Source organism: Mya arenaria, chromosome 6 (assembly GCF_026914265.1).
Source record: "Mya arenaria isolate MELC-2E11 chromosome 6, ASM2691426v1".
In the NCBI taxonomy this organism is placed as follows: Eukaryota; Metazoa; Mollusca; class Bivalvia; order Myida; family Myidae; genus Mya; species Mya arenaria.
Window position 1 is genome coordinate 45,121,741 of NC_069127.1, and position 13,819 is coordinate 45,135,559.

Here is a 13,819-nt window from a genome sequence, read left to right on the forward strand (position 1 = left end):
AATACTGCTACGGAACAACAAACCAGTCGAGATCTACTGCTTTCGTACTCTTATCTTTCATTTTTAGCTCCACTGGCCGAAGGCCATGGAGCTTATGTCGTCACAGATTGTCCGTCGTGAGTGCGTGCGTGCGTGCGTAAACTTTTACTTTAAACGACATCTCCTCTGAAACTGATAAGCGGATTTTGACAAAACTTCACAGGAATGTTCCTTTGGTGGTCCTTTACCAAAATTGCTCAAATGGTTCCGGTCCATTGCACAATATGGCCGCCAGAGCTAAAAATAGCAAAATCTTTAAACGACATCTCCTCTGAAACGGTTTGGCAGATTTTGATGAAACTTGACAGTAATGTTCCTTGGGTGGTCCTTTATTAAAATTGCTCAAATGGTTCTGGTCCATTGCACAATATGGCCGCCACAGCTAAAAATAGCAAAATCTTTAAACGACATCTCCTCTGAAACGGATAGGCAGATTTTGATGAAACTTGACAGAATTGTTCCTTGGGTGGTCCTTAACCAAAATTGCTCAAATGGTTCCGGTCCGCTGCACAACATGGCTGCCAGGGCAAAAAAATAGAAAAACCTTTAAAGAACATCTTCTCAGAAACCGATGATCAGATTTTGATGAAACTTAACAGAAATGTTCCTTGGATGGTCCTTTATCAAATTTGCTTCAATGGTTTCGGTCCACTGCACAAGATGGCCCCCAGAGGTAAAAATAGAAAAACCTTTAAACGACTTCTCCTCAGAAACCGATGATCGTATTGCAATGAAACTTGACAGAAATGTTACTTGGGTAGTCCTTAACCCTTTAGCGCATGTATACGAGATAGGCCGACATAGCTCATTACCAGATGTATACGCATTTGGCCGACCGTATCCATTACTGGATGTAAACGCATGGCCCGCATATTTCAATAGGGTCATTTCAATATTTCAATTTTGCATCTTTCTTTTTGTAAACAATATCCCGGATGTTTATAAAATTAAAGTTTAACCTTTTGTGTATTGATTTTTCCTTGAAAATATCGTCTGCTAAATTGAGAAGGTGTTTATACTCCCAATCGCAGGTGTGATATCCCATTGTGACGTAATAAGACCACGAGCTAAGTACTGTATGGAATTTCCCCCAAATTCATTGACGCGTAAATCATTAAATATATTACGTCAGTTCAGTTTACCATTAAAATCAATTGTGATTATATTTACTTAAAGGTAATATTTTGTTTACAAACAAAAGAAACAATTAGTAAACGAGAAAATGATGGGTAAATTTTCTGTGAAGCTTATATAATGTCCATCATAGTTTTGGCTGTAAAATAGGTCATGTGCAAGCGTTTTGTTTGATCTAGATCTTTTTATTCATACCGGAAAATCATTTATCGGCTTTCTTTTTTTGTAAACAATTTTATGAGGGGGTAATAAAGTTTAACAGACACCTTGGACTGGATCTCTCAGCTGGATGACACCGGATGTTCCTGACATATTTCTGTGTATTAATACACAAGAACATAAATTGTCGGCTTTTTAATCCAGATGGGTCTTTTTTATGATAGGGGTAATAAAAATTAGACCGATACCAGCATTTTATTACCCTTTGATTTAATGCAATTATGACATTTCAAAGAAATGTTACAAATCCATCTTGAAAATACATTCACAGCTGAAATAAAATAATTTAATATTTCATCATTGACACCATTTATTAAATAATTTAATTATCTATAAAAAATGAATTCACATAAAAAAGATTTGGACACAATTATTTGGAGTAACATTGATTTTAAGGTCATACTGCTGTATTCATTTTCTCATTTTCAAATATCCAGAAAAGTACCTATGCAGATAAGGACTGCTTATCAGTAAGATGGCTATTGACTGGGAGGTGTAATCTGGCCACTTGTCTATGTGCTAAAGGGTTAACCAAAATAGCCCAAACAGTTCTGGTCTGCTGCACAACATGGGCACCAGAGCTAAGAATAGAAAAAAACGTTAAACTACATCTTCTCAGAAACCGATTATCAGATTTTGATGAAACTTTACATAAATGTTCATCGGGATGCCCTTTAACCAAAATTGCCCAAATGGTTCCGGTCCGCTGCACAACATGGCTGCGAGAGTTAAAAATAGAAAAACCTTTAAGGACTTCTCGTCCGCAGTCTTCACGAAAAACATTTTAACCTACTAGCCAGTTGGACTAGCATAATGGCATATTTTACTAGTCCGAATGACAATCTAGTAGTCCGACTATTTTGCCACATTATAAAACTGTATGCTTGAGGTAAATACCTATTTCAATTGAGCAGCTTGCAGTTTGAGTAAACATTTCTTTATTATGATGCTCATGCAGTGATAGGGAGTGACATCCTTCTGTTGGGAATAGTGCTCCTTGTTTTTCAGAACCTATGGGTACTATGTAAAAACAAAAGGCATCTTGCTTGAATAGACTGTAATAATATCAACATGGTTAGAAAAGAAATGCCATGCTTTAATAGCTTTGATTACATTTTACTATTGAATTACCTCCCTTTAATAGAAAAAAAATAATGTCTTAATTTTTCACGTATAGCATCTTTAAATAATTTTTAAACAATAATAATTTATGAGTAAACATATAAGCATAAAGTTCTCACAAAAAGATCAATTTAAAAACCTTACATTTATACATAGGAAAGTATATATAGACTGAACATTAATTTTCGTTTAAGTGACATTCTGAAAGTTTATGAAACAGCTATTTTTAGTAACTTAAATGGCCGAAAAGTGTAAGTGAAACACCAAGTCGATTCTATCTCGTCAGTTCTTGTTCAGGTTAGATATTTGCTTCATAATCTATTCAGATTAAATGTTAACCGATGATCAGATTTTGATGAAACTTGACAGAAATGTTCCTTGGGTGGTCATTAACCAAAATTTGTTAAATGGTTCCAGTCCACTGCACACCATGGCTGCCAGAGCTAAAAAATAAAAAAAACTTTATACGACTTGTCGTCGAAACCGATGACCTTTTTTCGATAAAACTTGACAGAAATGTTTGTTTGGTGCTCCTTTACTCAAATTGCCCAAATCATTTCGGTCCACTGCACAACATGGCAGCCAGAGCTATTAAAGTAAAAAATTTTTTTAAATAACTTCTCCTCAAAAATTGATGATTGTATTTCTATGAAACTTGACGAAAATGTTCGTTAGGTGGTCTTTGCTTGAACCTTTTGGCCAGTGGAGCACAGGCACTGATGTGCCTCTTGTTCTTTAGTTTCGCACCAAATCATTATGGTCAGAAAAATAATAAGTGAAATTCATTTTTATTTTTTTTGTACTTTTCGGAAAATTAGACCCGCCTGTTTTGTAAACCAATTTATATAAAAGTAGTGGCCTAATGCATGTTGTAATAGACAAGTGACATAAAAAAAAATCAATTATTTTCGGTAGACCAAAGCTTGTCCGAGTGATAACTCAACAATCCTTGGACCCATTGTCATAAAACTTGACATGTAGGTTAGGCCTGCCCAGTAGATGACCCATATTGATTTTAGGGGTCATCGGGTCAAAGGTCAAGGTCACAGTGACCTTCAATGGTAAAAAGATTTGAAAGCTTGTCGTGTGATAGCTGAACAATGCCTAAACCTTTGGTCATCAAAGTTGAAATGGAGGCTGGGCCTGACCAGTAAATGACCCCTATTGATTTTAGGGGGTCATTGAGCCAAAGGTCAAGGGCACAGTGACCTTGAATGATAAAAGGTTGTCCGAGTGATAACTCTATAACGCCTGCACCCATGGCCCTCAAACTTGATTTGGAGGTTTGGCCTGACCAGTAGATGACCCTTATTGATTTTAGGGTCAAAGGTCAAGGTCAGAGTGACCTTGAAAGCAAACTCGACAATTCCTTGACCTATTGACATCAAACTTGACATGAAGGTTGGGCCTGACCAGTAGATGACCCCTCTTGACTTTGGGGGTCATCAGGCCAAGGTCAAGGTCAGAGTAACCTTTAACGCAAAAAGTAAACAAATCTTCTCCCAGTAATATCTCAACAGTGCCTGAACCTATGATCAACAAACTTGACATGGTAGTTAGGCATGACAAGGAGATGACCCTTATTGATTTTAGGAGTCATTGGGTCAAAGTTCAAGTTCACAGTGACCTTGAGTGCGAAAATGTTAAGAGTGATAACTCGACAATGCCTGCACCCATAGCCCTTAAACTGGACTAGGAGGTTGGGACTGACCAGTAGATGACCCCTTTTGTTTTTAGGGGTCATCGGGCCAAAGGTCAAGGTCACAGTAACCTTGAATGGTAAAAAATTGTCCGTGTGATAACTCAACAATGCCTGCACCCATGGACCTTAAACTTGATTTGGAGGTAAGGCCTGGCCAGTAGATGGCTGCTATTGATTTAAGGGGTCATTGGGCCAAAGGTCAAGGTCACAGCGACCTTTAATCGTAAAAGGTTGTCCATGTGATAACTCGACAATACCTGCACCCATGGCCCTCAAACTTGACTTGAAGGTTGGTCCTGACCAGTAGATGACCCCTATAGTTTTGGGGGGTCATTGGGCAAAAGGTCAAGGTCACAGTGTCAGCAAGTACAGTTCCACAAAGTTGAGGCAAAATTGGTCATGATGTACCCCTTGATGAAATATAGACCTCTTAAAAAAGTGGGTCACATGGGGTTTTGTCAAAAACTTGGTCAGTAGGTCAAATCTTAGAAAAATCTTTGGAACATATTAAAAATCTTTGGAACATATTAAAAATCTTTGGCATTATACATGGTCAAATATTCATAAAACTTAATCAGAACGTTTTCCTTGATGAAATCTTGGACTTATTTGAAACTGGGTCACATATGATCAAAAAATTAGGTCACAAGGTCAAATCTTTCAATAATCTTGTCCGAAACTATTTTATGGTGGTGATTGGTCTGATTAAGTTCAAACATGGTCAGAATGTTCTTTTGGGTTAAATTTCGACTGCGTTTTCAAAGTGTGTCATAAGGGTAAAAAACTAAGTCACTAGTTCATATCTTACAGAAATCTTGGGAACACTCTAGAGGCAATACATCTGCTCTAATTTCCATGAAACTCAATCAGAATGCCTCAATGAAATTTTTGAATAAATGCTTGCACCACGGAACTTCATACTTGGTATGCTAGTTGGTCATGACTAGTTGATGAACCCTATTGATTTTGAGATCAAAGGTCAAAGGTCAAGGTCACCATGACCTTGAGGTGAAGAAATGGTTTCCGCTCAATAATTAAAGAATGCTTGCACCCAGGAGCTTCATACTTCGAATGCTATTCAATGTTGGTTCGTCTCCAGTCCAAAATTACAAATTTCATGTCCATCATTTATTATGCCCCCGAAGGTGGGCATATTAAAATCGCACCGTCTGTCCGTCCGTCCTTCCGTCCGTCTGTGTGTCCGGCTCAATAACTCGTGTCCGGGCTGTAACTTTCCCTTGTATAGACAGATTTTAGAATAACTTGCCACATGTGTTCGGGATACCAAGACCACATGTCGCATGCAAGAACCGTGTCCCTACCTCTTAGGTCAAGGTCACACTTTGGTGTTTATTCACAATGGAATGCTGCATATAAGGACATAGAATATAGGTTGTCGTGTCCGGGCTGTAACTTTCCCATGTATGGACAGATTTTAAAATAACTTGCCACATGTGTTCGGCATACCAAGACGACGTGTCGCGCGCAAGAACCGTGTCCCTACCTCTAAGGTCAAGGTCACACTTAGGTGTTTATTCAATATGGAATGCTGCATATAAGGACATAGAGTATAGGTTGTCGTGTCCGGACTGTTAATTTCCTTTGTATGGACAGATTTTATAATAACTTGCTACATGTGTTCCACATACGAAGACGACGTGTCCTGTGCAAGACCCATGTCCCTACCTCTAAGGTGAAAGATACACTTAGTGTTTATTCACAATGGAATGCGGAATATAAGGACATAAGAATGTAGGTTGTCAAGTATGGGTAGAATTTTTTATGTTCAGAGGCAATTTAAAATAACTTGATATGTATTTGTTTGATCTTTAACTTTTCATGTACTGACCTTGTTCATAGGTCAATGTCACATTCGGGGGCATTCGTCACACACTGTGACAGCTCTTGTTTTTTCTCTGATATGACCACACAATAGGGGAGACAAGCGCTTTTTCAAAAAAGCGAAACGAAAGAAAGGAATCTCACTCCAGGGGAACTACGGCAAACAAAAGTTTACAGCTCTTGGTTGGTTCTTTTTGTATGTGTCCGTAAGCAAATGCTTGTGAACACAATACAGCCTTCAGTTTTGATTTTATATTAATCAAACTTATACAATAGTTTAATATCTTTGAGAGCTCGGCTCCTTTTGTTCAACAGCAAGATTTGCTCATGTTTGACTGGAAAATGGCCCTTGAAATTGGCAATATTTCTTTTCAATAGAGGCTCCATATTCAGATTGCATTTTATATGTTACAAGACGAATGGGGGCACCCATTAACTAACATGAAATGTTCCAAGTGAATTATCGGTATGTTGCCTATTACCCATATGTACATGCTCTGGATATTAGTGCTGTCGACAGAAGTGCTGGTTATTAGTTGTAGAACTTAGCCTGTTGACTAAGAAAAAAGTGTTTGAGACGGTTGTGTTGTTGATTAGTTGTAGAGCTTTGCCTGTTGACTGAGAAAAATGCATTTGGTATCTACTTGCAGTGCTCTTGTTATATGAAATGTTAGCATGAAAACAGTCTGCTTGAAAGGAATTTTTGAAGCTATTTAATCATTTGTACTTGTTATTAAAGTAATCAATTCATACATGTTAGATAAACCTGTAGACCTAAAATGAGTTGAAAAATAATGGCCCAATGGCCTATAGTATAAGAATGACTTCAAGATCACTAGAATTTAACCATTCATGGAACCATGGAATTTCTTGCTGACTGTTTCAATTCATTAGCTTAATCATAGAAAAAAATTGACATAAATTTTATTTATAGTATTTGATATATTTTTCAGGTTCATCCTGACAATCCAGACCTAGAAAGTCTAAGCAAGGCTGACCTGATAGTTAGGTAATATATATATATATATATATATATATATGTTATGTTATCTGTATGTATACAAATATTTAATATTCTCTTCCCATGTTAAATGGAAGGAGACATTCATGTTGATTTTTGGCTGTCTGGAAGAGTTTTCAGACTACTCCTGTCAATGTTCTAGTCAAGGTTTGGACAGGTCTTGAAAGTACTTAAATGTGATGACTAACCTTGACAAGTGTTTAAATTTTATCCTGACCAAATTCGCTTGGTTATTTTCAGATCAGGGTAATAATTTAATTATCTCCCTTGACCAAGCAGTGTTAATGCATTCATAATACATTGATGAAAGAGATATTTTACTACTTTTAGCCTGTGTTATAAAAGGTGTAAATTTATATGAAAATTTCTGCATTCACCATGGCGCTTAAAATGTTACTACTAAATTTAAGTTCTACAATTATACATGTTTACTCTACCGCGCTACGTAAAACATACCGCTTTTCACACCCCTCTACTGCTTTACCGCTTTCCGGTCGAAAATTACTGCTCTTAAAAGCTTTTTTAAAAACCTCAAATTTCTATCAAATTGGCCTTAAAATTTGTTTTAAAGGCTTAGTTAAAGGAATTTTGGCATGATAATCGCCTGCTGTGCATCTCCTGCTAATTCCACTGGTGTCACAGAAGGATCCAATTTCCTGTGTATTCGTATATTGGCTCAGGGCCATTTAGGGTCGATTTTTATAATAAAACATTGAAAACTGCACAGCAGGATACTCAGATTGGAGATCTGATAAGATAATTAGGCAATAAGATTAAGATCAATTAACAGAGGTTGTGTACAAATACACGGTTTTGGGGGGGTTGGGGGGGGGGGGGGTCACTTATAGAAGGCTTAAACTAGACCTTAAAAAACCTCAAAATTCTATTAACCATACTTAAATACCACAATAATCAGTCACTTTAAAGAACATGTTGCAATAAACAACTTGTCAAATCACTTAACACTTCGGCCGAGATCGTTACTTAGTTACCAGTATGGTACAAAAGACTACTAATCAGCATACATGTAAACTCTACCGGCAGTAGGTAAAATATACCGCTTTTGACACCCCAATACCGCTTTCCCGTCGAAATCTACGGCTATTGAAAGCTCTTTTAAAAACCTCAGAATTTGATCAAATTGGCCTAAAATTTTCTTTTAAAAACCTCAAAATTCTATCAACCATGCGAAAATACCCTTTTTATCTGTCACTTTAAAGAACATGGTGCGATAAATAACTTGTAAAATCGCTTAACACTTCGGCCGAGATCGTTGCTAAGTTACCAGTACGGTACAAAAGACCACCAATCGGCATTCTTTGTTCATTGGCATCCTACTATTCAGCATTTTTGTAAATATCAAAAACATTATAAAACTGTCAAAACATTAAAGAAATCAACATTTCCAAGGTGTTATTAATTATCTTCAGTGTATAATTAGCAGCTCTACTGAATTTAAACTAGTTTTATAAGGCAGTGGTAATATTCCTTCTATTTCTTAATCAAAAACACTTGACATTTGAAAGGACTCTGAACCATGACGTATTTTATGCATATTTTCCGAAAATCTAAAAATAGTTACAAATATCAAGATTTTGTTTACATTGTTTCTGTCATTGTTTTTGACTGAAAATCAAAGGAATAAGAAATTCTAGCGCTTTTGAACCATATATACTGCTTGAGAGATCTAAATCTACCTCTCTGTCATTGCCAAGAGTTCACATGTCTGCTACAATGATGGGTTTTCCTGAGAGACCACTTGTCAGATTTGTTGAATTCTAGTTATGAATGGCCCTTCAGTTTTCAAAATGTCTCCATCTCTTGTGTTTGATATTACATGTTTTACTATCTGATTAAGTTCAATAATGAAATATATTGATGCCACCTATAATTCATAAAAATTATTATGCCCCCCTTCGAAGAAGAGGGGTATATTGCTTTGCACATGTCGGTCGGTCGGTAGACCAAAGCTTGTCCGAGTGATAACTCAACATATGGTCATGAAACTTGACATGAAGGTTCAGTCATCATCTGAACATGATTCAAAACTGTACCTACTGTTCTCACACTTGGAATGGTCATAATCTTAAACTGCCTCAAAGGCATGCAATGTCAATGACAAATCTGCTATCATTTTGCATAATGTTTGACAAACATCTCTTATTGTTTTGGCATTTGTCATTAAAAAAATAAGAGCTCTCCAAGCAGGAAACATATTTTGCATAATGTTTGACAAACATCTCTTGTTGTTTTAGCATTTGTCATTAAAAAATAAGAGCTTTCCAAGCAGGAAACATATATTCTATTAGGCCTAAAAAAAATATGTCTGTTTCCTGTAACATGCTGAAAAAAGATGGGTCGGTAGGTAGGGATTTTTTTTCTTTTCTTTTTTAGCTCACCTGTCACGTAGTGACAAGGTGAGCTTTTGTGATCACTCTTCGTCCGTCGTCCGTCCGTCCGTCCGTTCACAATTGCTTGTGAACACAATAGAGGTCACAATTTTGACCTAATCTTTATGAAACTTGGTCAGACTGATCATCTCTATAAAATCTAGGTCAAGTTCGATATTGGGTCATACGCAGTCAATAACTAGGTCACTAGGTCAATTATTAGAAAAACCTTGTGAACAAAATAGAGGTCACAATTTTAGCCTTATCTTAATGAAACTTGGTCAGAATGATCACCTTAACATAAGCTAGGTCAAGTTCCATATTGGGTCAACCCAGGTCAAATACTAGGTCACTAGGTCAATTAGTAGAAAAACCTTGTGAACACAATAGAGGTCACAATTTTAGGCTTAACTCAATTCAACTTGGTCAGAATGATCATCTCTAGAAAAATATAGGTCAAGTTTGATATTGGGTCATTCGCGGTCAATAACTAGGTCACTAGGTCAATTAGTATAAAAACCTTGTGAACACAATAGAGGTCACAACTTAAGCCTAATCTAAATGTAACTTAGTCAGAATGATCATCTCTATAAAATCTAGGTCAAGTTCGATATTGGGTCATTTACCGTCAATAACTAGGTCAATAGGTCAATTAGTAGAAAAACCTTGTGAACACAATAGAGGTCACAATTTTAGCCTAATGTTAATGCAACTTGGTCAGAATGATCATCTCTATAAAATCTGGGTCATGTTCGATATTGGGTCATCCGCAGTCAATAACTAGGTCACTAGGTCAGATATTAGAAAAACCTTATGAACACAATAGAGGTCACAATTTTAGCCTAATCTTTATGAAACTTGGTCAGACTGATCATCTTTATAAAATCTAGGTCAAGTTCCACATTGGGTCATTAGCAAAGCTACAGGTGAGCGATACAGGGCCATCATGGCCCTCTTGTTTAAAATGTCAGATTGATCCAATATACATGTTTATTTCAGGTAAATTATTTTAAGCCATTGTACATGTATTTCAGTTGTAGAATGCATCCTTTTGAAGGGCAAGCCATGGGTTCGACTCCCAGCGGTGGCAACATTATGTGCAATTTTGAGCAAGTTCAGTATGTTTACCAGGGAAGCAGTTCATCTTTACACTTTGCAAATATAACCCAGTGAAAAAGTGAATCAAATAACATTTAGACAATTTATTTTTGGCAAATGTTTTAAACAAAACTTTCAAAATGCATACTTTTTGTAGTAATAAAACATGATATTACTGCACAAACTATTTTAAAATAGACTGTGTAATAATATCAAGTTGTATTACAATTAAATGTACATGACAACTATTATGAAATAAAATGCTGTTACAACAAGAACTGGCAAAAATCTCCAAAAAACATATATAAATCAATACTTCGAATGATAAATAACTAGAACAAATGACTAAACCATTTAACTCTTAGAGCGCTGTCAGAATTGTACAGGTCTTTGTGACCAGTGTAGACCCATGGTACAGTACCTTCATTACATAGTTTCCACAAATCATTTTTTTTTTTAACAATTTCCAGTGTTTTGAAAAGATCTGCTATATTAGATCCACTGTTCATTCTGTAAAAATCTCAAGCACGAAGAAAAATAATCAATATAATTTAATTTTTAATAGAATACCTTGTCTTATTTCCTTTTTTGGACTTGACTGGACTACGGTGGTTAAAAACTTCCCAGAGGCAAAATATGTTCTGACTCTGACGAACGCATTATTTAGTTAATGCATCTTCGTTATGTAACCCAATGCATCCTTCCAATATGCACCAGCGATTGTTTAGTTGCAACAACATCTTTCTTACTTTAACTTTCAGTTTCACTTTCACGTTTATCCTATTTTCCGGAAGTAAACAAATACATTCAACGTTCCTTTTGCCAATATAGTAACATAGTATTTTTCATAAATGGCATAACCATAACCATACAATACTGTTTTGTTATAGAAGTTAACTATAACACTGACAACGATCTACACAGCTCTCCTTTCACTTTCATTAAAGTTGACAGGAAGTTACGTGCACTGTTTCCCCGCGCTTTTTAGACCATGTGGTACGAAAAATGTTTATTTTTCTGTTAGCTCATTAAATACTTATTGGAATTATTTTTTTAATTAACCGGGGATATAATGAAACAACTTAAAATAAATGAACAAAATATATCTTAGCATTGTTGTTTTTCAAAACCATAGCACTTAGCGAAAAAGTTGAAGGTATCCGTTAATGTGCATTATTGGTGGAGTTTATATTACGTCATTGAGTTTGAGTGCTGCTAATTGACATGGTTACCGATCAGATTCCAGATCCATAATCACTTGTCACTTCGGGCGTTAATTGCTCTTGTGGGTTAAACAAACATTCAGATCATGCACTGAGGCTCCTTTCAGATGATACCGACTCGCACCGAAATATCCCGGGTCAAAACTGACGCATACAACGAATGTATGATGCGTCAACTTCGGGTCATTTACAATTTCTGTTCTTCAAAACCCGGGAGCTCGGGTCAATTGAAAGCCCTGCAGTTTAATTACACTTTTTGCCATCGTATTAACTTGTCAAAACAGAAACATTTGTATCTGTGCAACGAGTTCGGACACTACTTAATTATTAAAATTATTGTTGTCATCACAGGCCAGAGATCGCTAACAATCTGACTTTGTGAATTTTGGGGCATAAAAAAATTGTGGTCGGCGGTAAAAAATTACGGTCGGTCAGGTTACAGGAAACAGACATATTTTTTTTTTAGGCCTTACAGATTTCTAGTTATTGTGTATGTGTGTTCAAGCAGATCACGGAATACTAACATTTATCCTGTCACTTGGAAAGAAATCAGTCCAATAACAAGGTGCCGTGTAAATTTTAGTTTATTAGGTTAGTTGACCACGTGATGTTTATCTTTAGTACAGTCAGTTGGTCATGTGACCGCGAAAAGGGACTTTTTCTATCCTAAAACGTCAGAGGGAAAGCACAAATAATTGTTCAGTATCTTATCAATAGTCCGCCAACAACCGACCTCAACAATCACTCGCCTATAAATCCCATCAATCTGCATAATAATGACACTTGCAAAATAACCAGAAAATCTACATGTGACGTGAAAATCTTACCCCAACCGCAAATTCTGGAACGATAGTTAATTCCATTTCTGTGGTGAGTGACAATCTCACTTACAACAGAAATGAATTATCTCTTTCCTGGTGCAGGTCTAAACATCCAACACCATCACCATGAATTAAATCCACCTGTGGCGATTGTTTGTAAAAACTCGTGATCTTGAACCATGACCTGTGTACTGTACTATGTGAATTGCGGAATAATTGTTACATCATCAAATAATGATTGGTGACTGATTGCTGGTTTTTTTTCCGGCAATATTCTAGCCGGTATTCGGTCATGTTCCCAATGGCAAAAAGTATCTTTTTTTCCCAATTTCCGAATAAAAATTCCCTATCTGGAGTTCTAAAATTTCAAAGGACAATGAAAATATAAACAAAACAGTTATTTTCCTTACATGCAAGCGCCTATTCGCAGAGACATACAATGATGCAATATCCACGTCATGATAAAAGGTGGATTTTCATTGGTTGAACTATATTTTTTATCCAATCAAAAAGCATGTAACAAATTTAAGAGTTCTTCACATTCTGTTCATGTGTCATTGACAACAAAAGGATTTATAATTTGAAGTTGACAGTAAATTATTCGGTGCAGAAGGGTATTAAAATAACTAATAGACAATGCTGTTCTTTGTCATGCCTCACCTACATGTTTACATACATGACATTGGCCTTCATTGCCAATATCGGAAAATGAGAGAACTGAGAAGTGAAACTGAAAGTAGTCAACTGGGTGAAATGACCAAGTATTTATTTATTATAATGATGGTGTATTTACTTTTTGATGAATGCTGAAGAAAACAATTGTTAGTGATATTTTACAAAATTCATTCATTTGTTTTTATACGCCCATCTTACGATGGCCGTATTATGGGAACACCCATGGTGGGCGGGCGGCGGGCGGGCGGCTCCACAATGTTGTCCGCTCTCTAACTTGAACATTTCTCATCCAATTTCCACCAAACTTCATGAAAGTGTTTGTTAGTGAAATATCTAGGTCAAGTTCGATAACCAGCCAAATCGCTTTAGGCACTCCAGAGTTTTGGCCCCCTGAATTTGTCAAAATTGGCCATTTTAGCTTTCTCCACTCTCTAACTTGATCATTTCTCATCCAATTTCCACCAAAGGTCATGAAAGTGTTTGTTGGTGAAATATCTCGGTCAAGTTCAATAACCAGCCAAATCGCTTTAGGC

General features: G+C 36.4%; 1 protein-coding gene across 1 annotated transcript in view; it reads left to right on the forward strand.

Annotated features, from left to right (window-relative positions):
* Positions 1–13,819, forward strand: part of LOC128238149 (pre-mRNA-splicing regulator WTAP-like) — a 77,597-nt gene that overhangs the window by 18,819 nt on the left and 44,959 nt on the right. The window contains exon 3 of the mRNA XM_052953731.1: positions 7,012–7,067. Within this exon, the coding sequence (XP_052809691.1) occupies positions 7,012–7,067 (56 nt within the window). The remainder of the gene's footprint in view (positions 1–7,011; positions 7,068–13,819) is intronic.